The 20,146-nt window shown below is 35.5% G+C and overlaps 1 protein-coding gene across 2 annotated transcripts in view; it reads left to right on the forward strand.

Moving 5' to 3' along the window:
• Window positions 1-20,146, forward strand: part of AIG1 (androgen induced 1) — a 110,701-nt gene that overhangs the window by 26,728 nt on the left and 63,827 nt on the right. For both annotated transcript variants that reach the window (XM_088141640.1, XM_088141632.1), the window contains exon 3: window positions 2,744-2,845. In XM_088141640.1, coding sequence (XP_087997766.1) covers window positions 2,744-2,845 — 102 coding nt within the window. The remainder of the gene's footprint in view (window positions 1-2,743; window positions 2,846-20,146) is intronic.

The raw sequence follows: 20,146 nt of genomic DNA on the forward strand, positions 1-20,146 counted from the left end.
CTGCATTCTCATGTACCCTTTGTACCCTCCCTGACTCCAACCCATATCATGCCTCTCATGCACCCTCATGCACCCTTCTCGACCTGTGCCGTGCCTCTTGTGCACCCTCCCTGGCCCACACTGTGCCTCTTGCGCACCCCCTCACCCCCTCTCTGCCCCGACCAGTGCCGTGCCTCTCACATACCTCCACACCCTGCCCAACCCTCCCCAACCCACGCTGTGCCTCTCGTGCACCTGACCTGTGCCGCACCTCTCATGCACCCCTTCATACCCTCCCCAGCCTGTGCCTCTTGCTTACCCTTCTTAACCCTCCCTCACACCATTGTGCACCCACATACAGCGCATTGTAATAGTCTATACGGGAGATGACTAGGGCATGAGTGACTGACCAGAGGGCCTCCAATCCAGGAAAGGGTTAACTGGCACACAAGACGTAGTTGAGCAAAGGCTCTCCTGGCCACGACTGCCACCTGCTCCTTAAGCAGGAGTTGTGAGTCCAAGAGGACTCCCAGATTATGCACTGGGTCTGTCTGGGGTAGTGCAACCCCATCCAGAACCAAAGATGGTAAACTCCTGGATACAGAGGAGCCCCCAACCCAGAGTCACTCCATCTTACCAGGGTTCAGCTGAAGCATCTTGTTCCCCATCCAGGCCCCCACAGCCTCCAGGCACCGCAAAAGTGTAGTCACTCAAATCACCTGGGATGGAGATGTATAATTGGGTATCATCTGTATATTGATGATAAATCCCATGGTTATTATGTTATTATATTATATTTTATATTCTATATATTTTATATATACATCTTATATATTATATATATTAGGGTATACAGGGCCCACATATTTCCCAAGCTCTTTGTTCATGGCTATTCTCAATGTAAACTGCATTGGGCACACAGAAACTGTGATAGTTGTAAAATACAATATGGTACAGAGGAACTCCTGCTTAGAGGGCTGAATCTGCTAAGATTCAGTGAGTTCAACATGGCACTAATGCACCAGATCTAATGGGTTATTTGTGGTTTAGAGAAAACTAGTTCAAAATCTAACTCTAGTTGCACACAGTACAGGATGATAGTACAGTAATGAATATCAAGAGTTAAGAAGTACTTGTTATAGTAATCCAACAATATGGGTGGAGGGAGCTGGAAGATTATATTAATTTGGATGCTATCTCTGTATTTTAAGGCATAACTGATTATACTGTTTGGGAGAATAGTTAGGATTACAGGTGAAGACTAGAACACATACAGAAAGCTCCCTGATCAATAAAAAATATGTAGCAAGTAATTTTGTCTGATATGTTTGAAAACTATTGACACTTAGTACTAAGCAAAGTATACAATAATCTGACCTAGTATAAGGCAGCTTCTTGATTACAGGTAGTCCTCGGCTTACAACCATTTGTTTAACGACTGTTCGAAGTTATGATGGTGCTGAAAAAAGTGACATATGACCGGTCCTTGCACTTACAACTGTCGCAGCTTCCTCATAGTCATGTGATCAGAATTCGGGCACTTGGCAACTGGCATGTATTTACGATAGTTGCAGCATCCTGGAGTCATGTGATCGCCATTTGCAACCTTCCCAAGGGACTTTCAACAGGCAAAGTCAATGGGGGAAGCCGGATTTGCTTAACAATCGCATGACTCACTTAATAACGGCGGTGATTCACTTAACGACTGCTGCAAAAAAGGCACGACTTACTTAACAACCACATTGCTTAGTGATAGAAGTTCCAGTCCCACTTGTGGTGTTAAGTTGAGGACTACCTGTACTTAGTTATTGATTGAAAACATTATTTGTAAACTATGTTAGCTATTAAACTATTGGGTGCAGTTAACACTAGAAAAGAAGACTGTATATTAAAATCTGTATTTTCTAACATAGAATTTGACAATTTAAAGGGAATGGACAGCTTGTGCCCCATAGCAATTTTCTCTGGCCCTATTTAGTTGAAATTTAGTAAAATATTGCTTAAGATTTAGCATATATAGATACTATTAAAAAATATATCAAGTGGGATAGTAAACTGTAGATCACACCATAATGTTACATCTATCTGTTTGAATTTTTATGTAATATTCCAGAACATTTCTATAGCAGAATTCTCATCTGACCCCCTGTTACTGTCTAGAGAAGAGACAGTACAGGTAGTCCTCTTTTAATGACCAGTCATTCAGCGATCATTTGAAGTTATGACAGCGCTAAATGAGGAGACTTATAATCAGTCCTTGTAGTTGTGGCCATTGGAATGTCCCCACAGTCACTTGATTGCGATTCAGGTGTTTGGTAATTGGCTCGCAATTACGACGGTCGCAGCATCCTGCGGTCACATGATCTCCATTTGCAACTTTCAGTGCCAGCTTCCAACAAGCAAAGTCAACTGAGTAGCCAGCAGGAGTTTGCAAATGGAGATCACATGACGTCCTGCCTAACGACCGTATGGGATTCGCTTAAGGACGGCAATTGGAACTGCTGCATCTGCCTTCATCGCTTAGCAATGGGGTTGCCGGTCCCAATTACCATTGTTAAGCAAGGACTACCTGTATAAAAGCTAGCCATCCTAGATTTAAACTACTCTGTATATTAAAAGTGTACGCAGCTAGTATACTTAGAACAGTAGTAACTGGCTGATGGTTGATACCATTAAAATGTAATTCTTACAATCAAAATGTGACTTTATATACATAAAAATGCATATTTATATACATGTATATATTCTTCTCTGTTTACCCCAGTTTGTTGTGATAATGTTTTGGAGCATCTATATCTATGACAGAGAACTTGTTTATCCCAAACTCCTTGATAATTTTATACCAACTTGGCTGAATCATGGAATGGTAAGTACAATGACCAGAACATTTTTGTTTCTTTTAAAGAATATTAAGAAAAGATCAATCTGTTTATTCATCTCTAGATACTAAAATACGTAGTATAAAGCGTCCATGGATGTCTACAGAATAACAGCATAAAAATGTCTTTGCTATTTTTTTTAAGGAGTAACTTTTCTACAACAATTTATTGTCCCTTACTAGTAATATCAGTAGGGAATTAGTTTTGCCAAAATTAAGGCCACAGACAGATGTGAAATCACAAAGTTATTAGACAGCTGTTAAATCTCCCAAGTTCCAAACATGGTTATTTATAAAATATACATAGTACATTGAGTCCATTAAATAAACAAAGTGTTCTTTTAAAAAAGAAATTCATTTCCCTCCCTTCCCAATTTTTGAAAAATTCCAGGAGAAAAGCTGGATATTTCACCCAGCATTAAAATTTATGAAAATTTTATTTTTTTGCTGGAATTATTTTTTTTATTTTATTCATGATTTCATGTGTTAACTGTCTGAAATGAATCTTACATTTACTCCCTTTTGAAGCACTTTTATGGTATGTTTTATTTATATTAAAAAGCTATTGAAGTTCTTGATACAAATATTTAAAAACATGCTAACAATTCGCTTCTTACGTAAACATATATTTCTGCACAGTGTCTCAGGATCAAAGAGGCATCCAGTGGAAGGAGATCAGTGGAATTACATTTTTTTCACTTAACTCCTTAACTCCTCCCACAAGAAGCTTTTGTGATTCAGAATAGTTTCCCAGTGTTAGGTACAGCTTTGAAAAAGGCTCCAAGAGGACAGGTGTGGGAAACTACTTTAAGCTACTTTGGTTTAAACTAGTAACTTCAGTTGCATTTTACATATTTATATATTAAGTCAGCATATAGAATCCTCTACCCCTTCCTGTAGAAATTTCAGATATAATGGAATGCTGCCCTTTACTTTAAAGTATCAAGGCACATGATTTCTACATTGCCAGGGCAATGACTACATCCAGATCACTCTTAGGCTCCAAGTGTTCATTTACTGCTTCTCAACTATTAATTATTTATTTTGCCACATGGTATGGCCAGACACAAATTCTTGTTCTCTTAAAAGCTAGCACCTGGCTGCTGAAGATAGAAAGGAATGTTACTTAGTGGCAGAATGCACATGTTGCATGAGGAAAGTCTTGGGGCTTTTTATTGGCATCCCAAAAAAAGGATTATGAGAAAGAACCCTAAGGCTGAGATTCTGCAGACTGGCTGCAGTCAAAGTAGATAATAATGATCTCAATACATAAATAATCTAACTTATTAACATATTTCCTATGTTCTTATGCTTTAAGAAGGGGTTGTAGTTTATTGATAAGTATCTGTTCCTCATACAGAAAGATCCAGGATTCAGTCTCTGGTTGCTTTACATGATGGACAATGGTGTATAACAACTAATGGTGTATAACAACTATGAGAAGGGTTTTAGTGAGAAATATTTTAAAATCACATGCTCAAGTAAAAAAAGGGGAGGGAATTGAAAGAGGTAGAGAAAGGGGATAAAGGGACAATAGGAGAATCTAAGAAACAAATTTCCATTCTAAATGAAGTCAGTCTAATTTAACTAGTACCTTTACGAAATGTTAGATTTCAAAACGTGCAAGAAAAAGAGAGAGTATCTTTGGACTACAGGTAGTCCTTGTTTAGCGACCACAGTTGGGACCAGCAACTTGGTTGTTAAGTGAAGCAGTCAAGAAATGAAACCATGACTGTGCTTAGGATCTTACTTCAGCTTTCCTTTGCTTTACAGGCCTGCAAAGGTTGTAAATGCGAGAATTGGTCGCAAAGTTACTTTTTCATCTCTGTTGCAACTGTGAACAGTTGCTGTATAAGGCAGTTGCTAAACGAGGACTACCTGTACTTATAAATGCAGTGGATCAGATCTTATTTTGGGATAAGTCAAGTAAAAGCCAGCTGGTTAGTATAGTTCAATATGTGTTTTGTCCAATGAAGCAGTCAGGAGGGTGGAGTAGCAGCAAGAAAGCAGCAGCATTTTGACAAAAGCAGCAAGATTGTGGATGCCCGTAGTCCAGTGATCAGTAAAAACCCATTTCTAATTACAGTATTTTACCTTCCTATTATAAAAATAATTTAGCAACTAGAGCCACCTTCCTGACTACTCTAAGCTTACAGATCAAAAGGCCTTGCTGGTTAATTAGTTTGCATTGTTATGAAGAAGAATATAATGTGTGTTCAGAGGATGTGTGTTTATTTTGGCTTCACTCTGAAAGTGTGAAATTCCAAGCATTTTTGGTGAGAATATAGATATTTGTCATGTGTTCATAGTCTGTGAGGAATAAGGAAATGCAATGGAAGGGAAAATTGGATTTTCTCTAGACTGGACTTGTTAGAATAACTAGCATACACAGTGAGTACTTTTTCCCTTATTGTCCCCCTCATAACAAATAATATGAACATTCTAATGGTCCACCTGGGCCTATTATTAATAGTATAATTAGCTCAGAGAACTCCAAGGACTCCACTGTTATTAATTTTTATATATAATCTGTAGAAGACCTTGTTAAAAGAGTTTAAAACAAATAGTCTTGTCAGTTTTTGTTTATTCAAGTGTTCCTTTGGCTGAGTCACTATGGAAGCATTTAGCTGTTGGGGTACTTCACCACTAATCTAATGCTTTCTAATGCTTTAGCTATAACATTGTCTTCACTGATAATTTTCATTTTAATTCACTCTGATTCTTTGTTCACCATAGTAACCCATTTGAGAGAAGTGGGTTTTTTTCCTAAAAGGTTTTATTTTTAAAACACCAATGTCATATTAACTCTTTGGAGAGAGCCATGATTTTAGACTGGACTTAAGAACTTTCATTATACAGTGGTACCTCGGGTCACGAACTTAATTCGTTCCGCGACTCTGGTCGCGACCCGAATCAAATTTTCCCATAAGGTTCAATGTAAATACGGTTAATCCATTCTGAACCATATGTTTTTTTTTTTTTAAACCACAAAAATATGACACAAAGTACAGTACAGTACACTATGAAGAGAGAGAACACTAACCTTGCTTGAGGCGTGGAGGACAGGAAGGTGGGTGGGGAGGCGGTTATTGTTTGGAGGGAGAGTCCCCCTCCCTACAGGAAGCTACGACCACGTGTGTCAGCAGGGAAAATGGCCGCGGATCCTGTTCGTCACCTGATGCGGAATTCGCGAACGGAAGCAAAATTTTGCGAATGGTGCTGTTTGTGACCCGAATTGGTCGTGAACAGAAGCGTTCGTGACCCGAGGTACCACTGTATATCTTTTGAGATGAATTATAAATCAGAACCTAATTTTACATGTGTCTAAGGAGCAAATGTATATATCTAAAAAGATGGCATGAATTCTATAAGAATAACTAGAGTAGATCTTTTGAGTACTGCGAAGAGTAACTATTTTGAGTACTCCGAAGATATCTCTCCAAATTTAGTGACTGAACCACTAAATGGCAAATGCAAGTCAATGTCAGCAAATGTAAAGTAATGCATATTGAAGCTAGGAATTCATGCTTCACTTATAAAATGTTGGGGACTGAACTGACAGGCCAACCAAGAAACAGATCTTTAGATCACTGGAATAGTTCAGTGAAACAATCTGCACAGTATGCAGCAGCTTAAAGAAGCAAATTCTATGGTTGGGGGAGTTAGAAAAGGTATAATTTAAAACAAATATAGATTTGAAGTGCTATTCTGGCTGATCTCCTAGAACCTTTTAGGCTTATGTACTTGTTTAATCAGTTTATATGAAAGTAAATTCAGTTTCCAAATATGCTACCTTATCACCTAAATATTATTGCCACCTGTAACTTTTGGAGAAGAAGAAATTATTTGTCCAATAAGGCTCATCATACTTTTATAATTTATGTTAATATAAATCAGAAGTGCACATCCAGAGCTATAGGGTCCTATAAAGGTTTAGATGTTGCTTTCTGAACCCCTTCAGTATTTGCTGCTGAATTTAACTTTAATGTGACAAAGTGTTACTCAATATATGAGGACTAATAATATTCCTTTTTTATTTAAATATACTTTTTTTGTGCGTGTGTCTGTTTGAGTCAGTGTTGACTCCTGGTAACTGCCTGGACAAGCCCCTGCAGTTTTCTTGGCAAGGTTTTAGAAGTGGTTTGCCATTGTCCGCTTCCTAGCACTCAGAGAAAGTGACTGGTCCAAGGTCACCCTGTTAGTTTTGTGCCTAAAGTGGGACTAGAACTTATGGTCTCCCGGTTTCTAGCCTGATGCCTTAACCACTACACCAAACTGACTCTCAAATATATATTTTTATTAAGTTAAATCAGATTTAGTTTTTGTTCAGGACTAACACATTTTTTGGAGTACCGTTCCTGCCATGTCATTCAATGGTCCAGTGAGGCCCTTGATTATAAATCCTGGCTGTTGCTGCTCATTTGGTAAAGAATCTGATTAATTTCCAGAGAATAAGCTATATAAATCATTTATGCCTTTATAAATATTTGTTGTGAAAAGTCCATTCCCTGCATGGGATTGATTAAAATCCATTGGCAATTCTTTGCTAGATAGATGTGTTTTGTTTTCTACCAGCTCTCCTTAGGATGCTTCAGATGCTGCTGAGAGGGCTTCAGCTCTCCACAGCTGATCTCCATGGAGCACAACATAAGGGAAGAAGATTCCCCATCTTTCCTTCCAGTTTTAGCAGTGCCCATGTGTAGTGCATCCACCTAGTAAATCTTAAATAAATTTAGTATTGGGAAAATGTGATTAAAGTCAGAAGACTTGATATTGTGAATTTTTATTTACGGGAGTGTTACATTTTAAATGTTTTGAACATTTAAGCAGCATTTGTTGCCCCTGTCAAATGTCTAAAACGTACTGCTGTACTACTTAGTTTTCTAATCCTGCATAACAAGAACAGTGTGATATAGAAGAAATACATAAATAACATACTGACTCTCTAAAAGTCCAGAAAAGATTAATGAAAAGATTAAAATTAGCCCCAATCTAATTGAATAAATGAATTACAATGCAATTCTATATACAGCTAGTCCTCACTTAACAACCACAATAGGGACAGGAAAATTGGTTGCTAAGTGGGGCAGCCATTAAGTGACTCACCATGTGACCAGATTAAATTTTACGACCATTTTTATGATGGTCATTAAGTGAATCACCACGGTTGTTAAGAGAATCACATGCTTGTTAAGTGAATTACATGGCTGTTAAGTGAATCCAGCTTCCTCAATGGATTTTTTTGTCGGAAGTCACTTAACAACCATGAAATTCACTTAAAGACAATGTGATTCGCTTAACGACTGCCATAAAAATTGCAACCACGTGACTGCGGGGGGTGGTACAAGGGTTTGTGACTGTCGTAAGTGCGAGTTCAGATCATAAAGCACTTTTTCCAAGGCCATTGTACTTTGAACCATTGTTAAACAAATGGTCATTATGCAAGGACTGTTTGTATGTTTGTGTGATGAAATTTTAGGTAAGTGAGGTTAAGAGTATATCCTAAATATATTTATATAGATTAATTTATGTAAAATAGTTTCCATTCCCCCATAATTATGTTGTTGATAAAAAGGAATAAGGCTGCATTTGTATATTATTTTTCTTTTATTATGATACAGTTAATGAGAACAAAACAGCAGAGAGAAAGGAGGAATGGAAAAGGCAATGGAAGCACAGAAATAACATTGCCGCCTCTAGGTTTTGACTAAGCATTAAGAGTTTCAGACTCTATTAAAGAAATGATACTGATCTTTAGAAGGGATTTCAAAAAAAAGAAATGGAAGGAATTTCGGGCCTAAAGGAAAGCAAAACAAAATAGGTAGAATTGTTTGAGAGTAGAAGACCTTTGGGCAGTTAAGGAAAGTAGGAGTGAAAATGGCAGTCATATGTAATTATTGTGAATAAGTCTATATATGACAAAGAAAGGATAGTTTGTGTTCTGTGCTTTAACGAAGTAAATTACAGGCTTCAGCAAAATTATCTTAATCCAGAAGAACACCCTGCACAGACCTTTGTATAAGAAAAATGAGAATGACAGCTGCTTGGAATGCTGGTCCTTTGGCCAGGCTTAGTGCCTCAACAAATAAATTATGTGAACACTCACTGCTTCAGAAAGTTGTAGAAACATAAGAGCTGTATTGGATCAGGCATGTATACTCTTACCATTTTTCCTCACCTTTCTTATCTACATAAATGTCTACAGAATCCTACCAGTATCAGCACAATCTCATCTTCCCACTCATGTAATATATAGTCATCATGATTGTTGCCATGGGTGATCTTACTCCATAGCCACCCAACCTGCTTTTTTGAAGATGTCCATCAGCTATATCTTATTCTCATAAATCCCATAGATTTGTCATCTGCTACTACTATTTAAATACTTCTTTTTGTCTTAGTCACTTCTCCATATTGTGCATAGCCACACAGATTTTCTCACATACCTGTTGTAAGAATCTTTTTTTCTAAGCTAAAAAGCCTCAGATGTCATAATGAGTTCCTCCAGCTGATTGATTGTCTTAGTTGTCTTTTTCTAAGATATCCTTCTGAAATATGGTAACCAGTACCATAAACAGGATTCCAGGTATAAAATGTGATGGTGGTAGTCTTAGGACTCCCAGATCTGAGCTGCAAAACTCCAGATGACTATTACATGGCAGCAAAGACATATTTAAAATTCTCTTTGCTGCCATCTAGGAAGAGTTCAGATTTTTGCAGCCCAAATTTGGTAGCCTCATAGTTCCAGTTCCAGGTCCTTTCCTAAAGATCCACAACATGAGATTTCCCTTTTTCGCAACAGTTACATGTTCAGTCAATTTTTTACTCAGCCAGTCACAAGATCCTAGCTGTTCTGACACTGTCAGTTTAGGAGTGAAGCTATGAATCATGCCCCATTGATAATCTCTTTACACTTGTTTATAGTTCTTTAGTCCCAAATTCACAGTTGATGGAGCAGACCATTAAAGCTCCGACAGCCATTCTGTAATTTGGAAAGTTTCTTATCAAGGTGTATTTATATGATGTCTTTCACTTTAATGGAAATTTTCCAAAAAACCCAGCAGAGTGAATTAGTGGCCTAATTGGAAATCTGGAAAAAATATATGTCAAAATATAGTCAATTGCAAGACACGATGGGCTGATGGATCATAGATTGGAACTAAGCTGGCCCCTGACCCTTTCAGTTTGTGAATCAGTGAGGCCACAGTAACATTTGATTATAGTAACATTTAATTTATGTGATCATTCAAAATATGTTTCCGTTTCTGCACTGATCATCTTTAGGAAATTCCATTGCTTTTATTGGGAATCAAATCACATGGAGCATAAGAAGTGCATGTTATCATAAATACACAGTAGAGCTGTGCACTCTTCAAATTGATTCAGAAGTCTTGTGAAAAGTCCTGTGAGCATAGTACCTCTATATTGTTTATTAAAGCAGCCCAATTTTTTTTTCAGGCATCTGTGAAGGCATGATAAACATGTAGTTGCTTTAAATGTCACATTAAGAGTTTTAAATGCCAGTGGAAATTATTTGATTTTTCACATATAGGATCCTGGATTACTTGTTTATTGCATATTTTGCAAATCATGGAACTGTGAACAATTACAATGTTATAATTCATTTTACAGCTATGCTATATAGATATGGCCAGGAAGGGATTATTGGAATTATGCAGGAAGAAAACAAAATCCTTTGTGGAAAAATGCCCTACATTTGCAGAACTGGAAACTTGATAATTATAGGAATTATGTGTCAGTGTATTATTTATAATTTGATCCTCTCTTTGTATTTTATATGCTTGTTTGCTTTGCATGTTTTGTTTTGCTTTCTTCAAGTAACACAGTAACTCAAAAAGAATCTCAAATCCTTTATTGGAATTTAAACAAATAGAAAAAAGGCACATAAATGGACATATGGTGATGTTTTGCACAGAAGAGTAAGCAGGCAGCCTTCTGTACACATTGTTTTTTGTACATGCGTTTCCATTTGATCGTTTTTAAGATTGGAGACTAAGAATGCACAGTGTGATGCATCCAGATTACACATGTAGCTAACATTATTGTTAAACATTATCCAGTTTTACTCATCTAGTAAATCAGGAAAAAAAAATAATATAATGCTAAGAAAAATGTCAACTCATCAGTACATCTTCACTGAAAATTATTTCAATTGAATTTAATATAATAGAGCTATATAAGCAATATTCTTGCTACTACTAAGATAAAATTCTGTCATCAGAGAAGCCAAACCTTTGTTTGATTTCTGTATGTAAGGATTTTGTTTTTTATCCATGTATTTTAGGTATTTTGCTTTCTTTTTTTTTTTTTTTTTTTACAAACTGGCATAATTGAAATGAGAAAAGGTGAATGTGATAATTTCCCCCTGAACATAAGAATTACTGTAATAACAATTATTTTGGCAAGAAACCAAAATTTCTAGTTACTATTCATCCAATGACTATTGGTTGTTAGAGTGATCAAAGAGACAGCTGTTCTTAGGAGTTCAGGACAGTATCATTACAGTGACTTCAGCTACAAGAGGGACAATAAACAATCCAATATTTTTATTTATAAAGCATAGATGGAAAAAGATGGGTGGAAAATAAAAGACATGGTACAAATATTGCAGAGATTAAAAAGATGTAGCTGAGACTAATGTAGTCCACTGTTATAAATAATTATATACACTTACATTGCAAAGGTGAATTGAGGAAAGACATTTCGGGTAAGTGTCTTGGGCCAATATTGTATATTGTACTATACCTGTGTTTGGAGAAGTTAACTGAGTTATTATGATACAGCAAACTTGTAATACCCAGTTTTAATAACACCCATATTAATTACTAAGTTTGGGATTATAGGAAGACCAAATGACCATCTGATCTAGCATTCTGTTACCACAGTTTCTAGACACAAAATGAAAGTAGTCGTTAGCAGAGGAGCATTGTTCCATTCAGATACTTCAACAACCATATTGAGAGGTGTTCTTCTGTGCGACTGGAGATACTGTATTCTCATAACAACCAATATCTATATATATGATGTGCCTAATCCCAATTTAAAGCCTACCTGAATTGGTGGCCCTCACTGTACTGTGTGATACAATAAGAAAATATCTCTGTTGTATTTCCCTCTTACTTGTTTCTTCCTGAAGTAAAACCTTTAGTGTTTGTAATCTTTAATGTACAACCTTTAGTGTTGTAATCTTTCTTGATAAAATAATCACTGACTCCTGAACCTTTTGATTGCATATTCCCACAATATTACCTGTACTGGAGTATATTTTTTGAGATGTAGAAACAAGAAACATACATAGTATTGAAATGTGGTTACATTATTCATTTGTATAAGGTATTCAAATGCTGACAATATTATTGTTGTTCCCTTTATTAATACAACAATATTATTGTTGTTCCCTTTATCATGATTTCTAACATGAAATATATATGTGGATTTTTTTGCAGCTGCTAATACTAGGTCAACATTTTTACTGAGCTGTTCAACACTGGCCAGACATGCCAGCTTAGAACCCATAAGCTTATAGGTGAAATTAGGATTTTCAGCTCACCGTGGATCATTTTGCAGTACTTTACATTCTGCTCCATTTGCCATTTTATTCCCCATTTACCTGTTTTTAATTTTTTTCAGAACTTTTTCAGAACTTCTTGTAATTATTTTTATTTTTATCATTTTGGTTAATTTGGCTGCAATAGCAGCAGCAAACTTGGTTCACTACTCCTAGTTTTAATTTTGATCAGTTATGAACAAAGTAGTTCTTGCTTGTCTCAATCACTAAATCTCAGTATAGATCCTTGAAAAACAAACCTGTATTTTTTACCTCCATTTATCCCTACTCTTTGTTTCCTACATTAATCAATTACTGATCAATGACTGCTAATATTTGCTCAGAAAGCTTTGATGAGCGCCTTTGTCAGAAGATTTTTGAAAGTCCAAAAGCACACTGTCTTCCAGACCATCCTTATTCACTTAGGACTTACCCTTGCAAAAACTCTGCTGACTCTTAGATAATAAAGATAATAAATAGATAACAAATAGGATTTGTGACCCACTATGAAGAAAAAGGAAATACATTTTAAGTAAATAAGATAAAGATAAGTCCTTAGACTACTGATTCTTGTTATAATTTTAAGTATCAAATCATTAAACAATGGCTATGTACAGACATCGTATGACTGAATAGAGCTGCAATGAGACTTAGGCTCTCCTTTTCTCCAATACAGCTGCAAGAAAGAATTTGGAAGCATCTGCTACCCTTTTTTTTTATTAACTCTAGCTCATCATTTTGTCTGATAAATTCTGTTTATTTTTACTGTAATGTTTAAATATAAGCTATCTTCTATTACAGGTTATACTGGCTTGTTTTAAAAATTGTAATTTAGTTTAATTAGAGCGTAGAATTCAGATATTATTTTAACATTCACATGAGAGGAGGGAGAGAAGAGGGAATGTATGAGCTGAAGATTCAATATGATTTTCATCACAATCATAATTTAGTGTGACATCTGAATGTAACTATCAGTTTATTATTAAACATGAGATAATCAGTACAGGTTTGTACTACAGAAAATCCAGATTTAGATGTTTATCATTAAGGACATAATTCATTTCAGTAACAGTATAATTAATTTATGTTCCATGAGGAAAACTAGGTGGAAATAACAAGGGCTACCTTTGTAGCAGCAAATGTCCAGTAGAAGAAAGAAAAAAACAAGATTACTGGTATGTTGTATTTGGTCTAAGGGACCTGTATGTTTTAACTCTTCAGACTGATCCAGGATCTTGATACTCATGACTCAATCCATTTGGTCTAAAAGTAGTAGTGCATTTTCTACTGTTTAAGTAGAGCAGGAATTGATCACCTTTTTTTTCTGGGTAGTGCTATTACTTTGTAGTTACATTGACCACCAGGAGGCATCACATTGCCGATTTCACCCTTACTGGGAATCGTTGGATGTGAGTAGCCCGAATCTGACAATTCCCAATAAGGATGAAACCGGTAACATGGTGCCTCCAGGTGGTCAACATAACTGAAAAGTACCATACAGGGTAAGAATGAAACCAGTAACACAGTGCCTTCTGTTGGTCAATGTAACTGAAAAATACCATACAGGATACTGTAAAAATAGAGACATTGGAAGTAGAAGTCAGGTAAAACCCCATACATAGGGGCATGACATAACATCTGCATTTCACTGCTTTGAGAGTTTAAGGGATGATGGACTTTGTATACCATTCTGAGAACTGTTACTTTGCAGAAAATTGTAAGTGGATTACTGTTTCCACATTGCAAGACTGTATAGGTCTCTTTTCTCCTCTTCCCCACCTCCCCAGCCCTTTCCCTTTCATAGTCTCTTTCTTTTCCTTACATAGGTGCAGACATAACACAGGAAAATCAGAAGAAAGCACTATTTATCAATAGGTGGAAGTGCTTTTGAAATATTGTATCAAAAAGCAATTAGAAGGTTGCACTTTTTGTGAACTTTCAAATAACATTACAAGTGTATTTTGCTAAATAATCTTTGTTGTCACTAAATCCTGCTTAATAAGCTAAAACCTGCGTATTTAAAATTCACTGTGTCTTAATCAGACCACAAATATTTCTTTTTAAGCATTCCATGGTATTTCGTTTATTTGTTTAATTTGCTGCTATAGCAATTGAATTCCATCACGTTTAGCATTTTGTTGGTGGTGGAGGGTTTTTTCATCACAACTGTACAGTATGATCAAGTTGGTTTAGGCTTGGCAAGGAACATTTCTTTCAATAGAAGACATATGCAGAAAATACAGCAATCCCCTCCTCTGCCCTCATGAAATCTGTCTGTAATAAAGTAAGAATTACTTTATAGAAGAGTGACATTTAAACTGCCTTAGCTGGTATTAGCACCTGGCTGAATTTGTCTGATTCAGAAACTAAGCAGGATTGGGCCTGGGTAGTACTTAGATTGGACATCTCCACATGACTAGACTGGGAAGTTAAAACAACATCTTGGAAAAGGTGAATGGCAAGCAACTTCCATATATTTACCAGGAAAACTGCATGTAGAAAACTGAGAGACTTTACCTTTTTAAAAGTTAAATTAATGTATGATTTTCTGGGGATAATGGAAAATTAGAACAGTCTTCTTCTGATTTTTGGAATGTTTCTTGGAAATAAGTATAATCTCTGTAAACAGCATTGCATTCAAATAGTAAAGAAATTTGAGATGCCCTTGGTTCTGCTGCTGCCTCTCTTCCGTCCAGTGGTTAATAATCATTGATCTACTGAGTGCTTGAACTGGCATGATAGTGATCACATTTTCATAAACTAATTTTTCCTGCCTCACAAGCCTTTTGTTTCACAACTTCTTTTCCCTTTGAAATAGAATATTCATTAGTCAAAATCTCTGTCATTTCTTCTTTCCTTCTTCCTCTGCAGAGAACTAAGGTCAGTGGTACTGAGTTGCAAATATTTATTTAATAGGCAATGGGGAGGTTGGACAGATATGTTCATGACCTAAGAGGCTCATTAGCATCATGTTGATCAAGTAGGACCTCAGGAAGTTATTTACAGATGGACTACCAACACTGAAAGGCTGGAGGTCAAATATACAATAGCAGAAAGTTAGTATTCTCTGTCAAATAAAGGAGAGCTGTATAAGTTTTGCATTCAGAGCCAATGAAGATAATGAATGGGACAGCTACTATCATGGAGCCGTCTGTGGGCCTGATGACTTATTCTCACTAAATCTTGTTTAATTCAATTGGTGCTTTCCCAGTTTCAGCATGTTTTTTTTCCCCTCAAGTCTTGTGAAGAAGGAAACATCTGTAAGACAGCTAATCTCTTTCAGGGTTTTTAAAATCTTACATTTATATTGATATAGAAAAACTCCTTTTTGATGCTTAATCAGCGACTTCTGTGTATCATTTTGAAAAAAGATAAATGCTTTGTGGAAGGGAAAGATGAATGTAAAAAGAAAAATGCTGTATTACTTGTTTTAACAAGTAGCATCTTTATATACAGAAATATATAGCAAAATTATGCCATCATTGCCCTAATAGTAAGAGTGAAGCAAAAACACTACTGTTTTCATTTGTGAAGCCTTTCTTTGATTAAAACTCAGTGTATCTTTGAGTTTCATGAGGCTTTTCCCATAATAATAAATAAGACTCTAGCTAATACTTTTTCTTTGAATGTTGGCTGGTTCATAGTGCTCTGACGCTAGTATGTTTTAATGATGATGTGGACTTCTGCGCTATATGCTAAATTATTTCTAGTGAAACTAGCAAATAAAAAGTGACATGAAGCCTACCTTATCTAATATAGGCCAAGATTTCAATTGTGCCTTTAAATTACTAATTGGTAATTTAATATATTCATTGGGATTTCAGTAATTTTATGTTCTCTTGAACTTGTCTATACATTTGCTGTAAATCTAAATCTACTCAATCATAGCCAAATAAATTTTTGTGGCTTCTTTTGGATTGCTATGAGGTATTTATAAGAGAGATGAATTATGTATAGTTATAATTCTTTGGAGGAAAAGAATGGAATGTAGGTTTTCCATTTCATTTATATTGTGTTTCATGGAGGGAGAACAGCTTCCAAATCTCCATTTTCATTTTTACTTGAACTCTTAAAAATACTCATTTGATAAGTGCTAGGAAAGCAGTACCTTTGTGACTAAGTCAATTTCTTTCAGAAGTGAAGGGGGAAGGGCATTTTGGAGTTTTCCTAAGGTAGCAGTAATTTGTGTCTAGATACCAGATAAAATAGACATAAAGATTAGTTGCTCAGCTTTCCCAGCTATGGTAAGATGTATTGTAATTCTGTATAAATTTCAATTATTTAACATGTGCATCTGCATGTATTAATTCACATGGATAAGTTTTGGCAAATGTCTGCCCTGTTGTGTCCTCTTTTTTTGATCATGAGTGGCCATTCTACTAGCAGGCAATGCAACTTGGGTATAATCAGGTTCACTTTGTATGACACTCTCCTTAAGTTGCTTGCAGTATACAGTACTGGAATTTATACAGGAACTGTCCTGGCCCAAAAGCTCTGCAATTTCTTGTATGTGGTGCTTAGGTCTTAGAAACACATTATGTACCACAAACAAGACAGTCAACTCCAAATTGTAAAGTGTTTTTTGCTCCTAAAATCCAGACCAGCTTGAGGAATGAGGAAAATTTATATTGAACTAAGGAGGTGATAACAGCAGTCAGCTGAAAGAAGCTAATCAAGATAATAATTATGTGTTATATATTGCTGGGCAAAAAATTAAAAGAAATATTATAAATTATAATATTTAAATTATAAATTATATAGCAGTGGAAAATCTGATATTTTGTTTAGCCCAACAGAGCATATATGTTGGCAATTTCATTTGCTCTTTTGTTAGAGTATTAAAAGAAAATTATTTCTGTTAAGAAAATGTTTTCCTTTTTGTACAGATGCATGTGCTAAACTTAAAAGGAGTAGAAGTATTTTTACCTTCAATCTGTAATATTTGTCATTCCTATTACTTATTATACTGTTCAGTATACCTTTAAATCCTTTTGGATTTCAGTGGAATTGAATTTGTTCTTCACTATCTTACTGATCAGAAAGCTGTTAGTGACATGTTTCCAGAGATATTTGTTCTCACTATCAGAGCAATGGTTGAAGCTTTAAATGACAAGTACTGAAATAACTTTGCAGCTCATTTCTTCAGTAGTATTTCTTTCTGTACTCCAATGCTATATGTTAATCCTTTTTTTTAAAAAATGAGGCATACTTTCAAATATACCGTAGAAAACAAGTAAAACAATATAGTGGGTATGCCAAAATCCTTAAGTATTCCTGAAGTATTTGGATCCCATCCATTGCCTAAAACCTGTATTTTCATATTGTTTTTAATTGTGTGGTGATGATATAGTCCATGTGGATATATCCTTCATACATGGAGCATAAGACCAGGCTTTGCAAAGACTGGGACATTAAAATAGGAGGAGGGGAACTATCACCACTATATTTTTGTGCAGACAAAAAATACCAAGAGTAGCAACAATAACGTCAACATTTTAGTTTTTTAACCTCAAAACAATCCTCTTCTTTAATCCTAAAGAAAAGAGAGCTGTGGCCTGTAGTAATATTTCTTTTTTTAAAAATTGTAAATAGGTAGCCAATCTCAGCAACATATCCTCCATCTTTCTCTTATCAAAGTTAATTCTCACTCTAATTCTGTTGATTGTCATGGTTGAGCATTATGATGTGCCCTTAAGATAACAATAGCTCCCTTCTTCACCTAGATCTGAACTCAGGATTAACAGAAGCATTACAAAAAAGGTTATTAGCTTTTCAGTAATACTGAAAAGTAAATTAGAAACTAAATTATGTGCTTAAGTAAGGTACAATTTGAAGAAATCATATACAGTATGTTAGATTATTCTTTGTTATTGTATTCTTTTGTAATAGAATCTTGCAAGTCTGATTAAGCTTTAGCTTAATCCCTTTCTTATTCTCATATGAATTAGGGGCGTTTGTCTGAGACATTTACACATACTGTACCACTTCTTGTGTTGGACTCGTATCTTGTTTTGTTTCTTGTTGCTTTGTTAACAGATCTCTCCTCTCTTCATCAAGGTCATCCTCTTTATTCTCTACAGTTACTTTTATTTGATTACTAAAAACATTCATCTACTTTGGGAATGATAAATTGAAATTATAAAAATAATGTCAATATGTCTTCAGTTATAAAAGTTTATATCTACTTTGAAAAATACCCCTTTTCAGATAAGACATAGTGTTTATTATTTCTCTAATGCGCCTTAGTTGGCATAATTACAAATATTCACAGCTGTAAAAATGATATTACTGAGCTCACAACAGTAGCCATGGATACCTGCATATTTTTATTGCTATATTAATGTGAAATTCATTGTTCTGGAAACAACATTACTGTATAGGAAAATGAAAAGAGGCTCCAATAGCAGTATTTTAAATCTGAGAGCAATTGATAATAGAATTAGCTTTTATGTAATTCATGGGTAATATCACCTATACTGTAGGGACAGCAATATGTCAAGTGAGAAAAGACCTTCAAAGTTCTTCACTGTTTTCATTTGATGAGTTCCCATTATAAAAATAGGTTGTTTAAATTTTTTGGCACTAAAGCAACCTAGGATTGACATGTTTGGCCTCCTGTGTCCTTGAATTGCATTTTCTTCCACATCCTTTCTATGCACTCTTCTTGTTCTTTCATTTTTAAATGCTGATTGGGAAAATGTTGTATAAATAAACCTCAGTTAAAACAACAATATATAGACTTCATTTAGTGTTACAACCCTAATTTCTTTAAAGTTAATCTAGAATCAAAACAGGATCTATTAAGTTCTAATACAAAAGAAACAAGTTACCACATTTTAGCTAGATGGATGTTGGGAAAGCATTCAATGCATATAAGAATATTATCATTTGTTTTTAATGAACTAGAAAAATTACCTTTTTTTGTCCATGCACTTCCTAATTCTCAAGTTATCCCGTGCTTCAAAACAAGATTTCACTGATGAACATTTAAGGATTGGGTTTGGCATTTTCAGTTACTTTGCTGCCACATGCCAGCTATAAATTTCAGTTCCTCCTTGATGTGGTAAAACAACTGTTCAAGGATGAAACAGGTAAAGGGGTGTGGATGTTTAGCCTCATGGGGCCTCACAGAAGTTGACAATGTAGGTTACTTATGAATAGTGCAAGTCAAAGGGACACAAGCAGTAGGAAAGAATGGTGCATTAATACCGTTTGGCAAGAGAAATTGGTGGCTATTTCCTGTCATTTACATTCTCTGTCAGGATTGTGTGCTAAATTCATTTTGTTGTTCATCTCATTAATGAAATATCAACCGAGTTGTGTTACAAAAAGGGCATTCAAAAACTAGCTCAGGCAGGTTGCACAGTGTTTTTGCTGTTGATGTTGAAATCCCTGTAATCAAGTGTACTAAGAGTGAAAAGAATTTGGCTATTGGAGAGGAAAGAGGAATAGAGTTTGATTATTTTTTGGCACATATTTGTGTTGTCTTTATCAACAAAGCTTCAATGACAGTTCGAAGTTAATATTCCAAGCCTTGAAGCAAGAAGGGCCTTTGTTTGCTTTTCACGTTCAAACTCCAAAGTCATGGGTCAATCAATGACGCTGGCCATTCTCTGCTTTTAATCGAGGCATGCCCTCAAAATGCATGATGTGATATGATGTGATGTAATGAGCAATGGGGTTATTCACCCTTCAGTCAGAAAAAGCAGCATAACTTAGTG

Source organism: Python bivittatus, unplaced genomic scaffold, assembly GCF_059951505.1.
Source record: "Python bivittatus isolate LINGU-HERP-01145 unplaced genomic scaffold, Pbiv_v1 ctg000020_np1212, whole genome shotgun sequence".
Lineage (NCBI taxonomy): Eukaryota > Metazoa > Chordata > Lepidosauria > Squamata > Pythonidae > Python > Python bivittatus.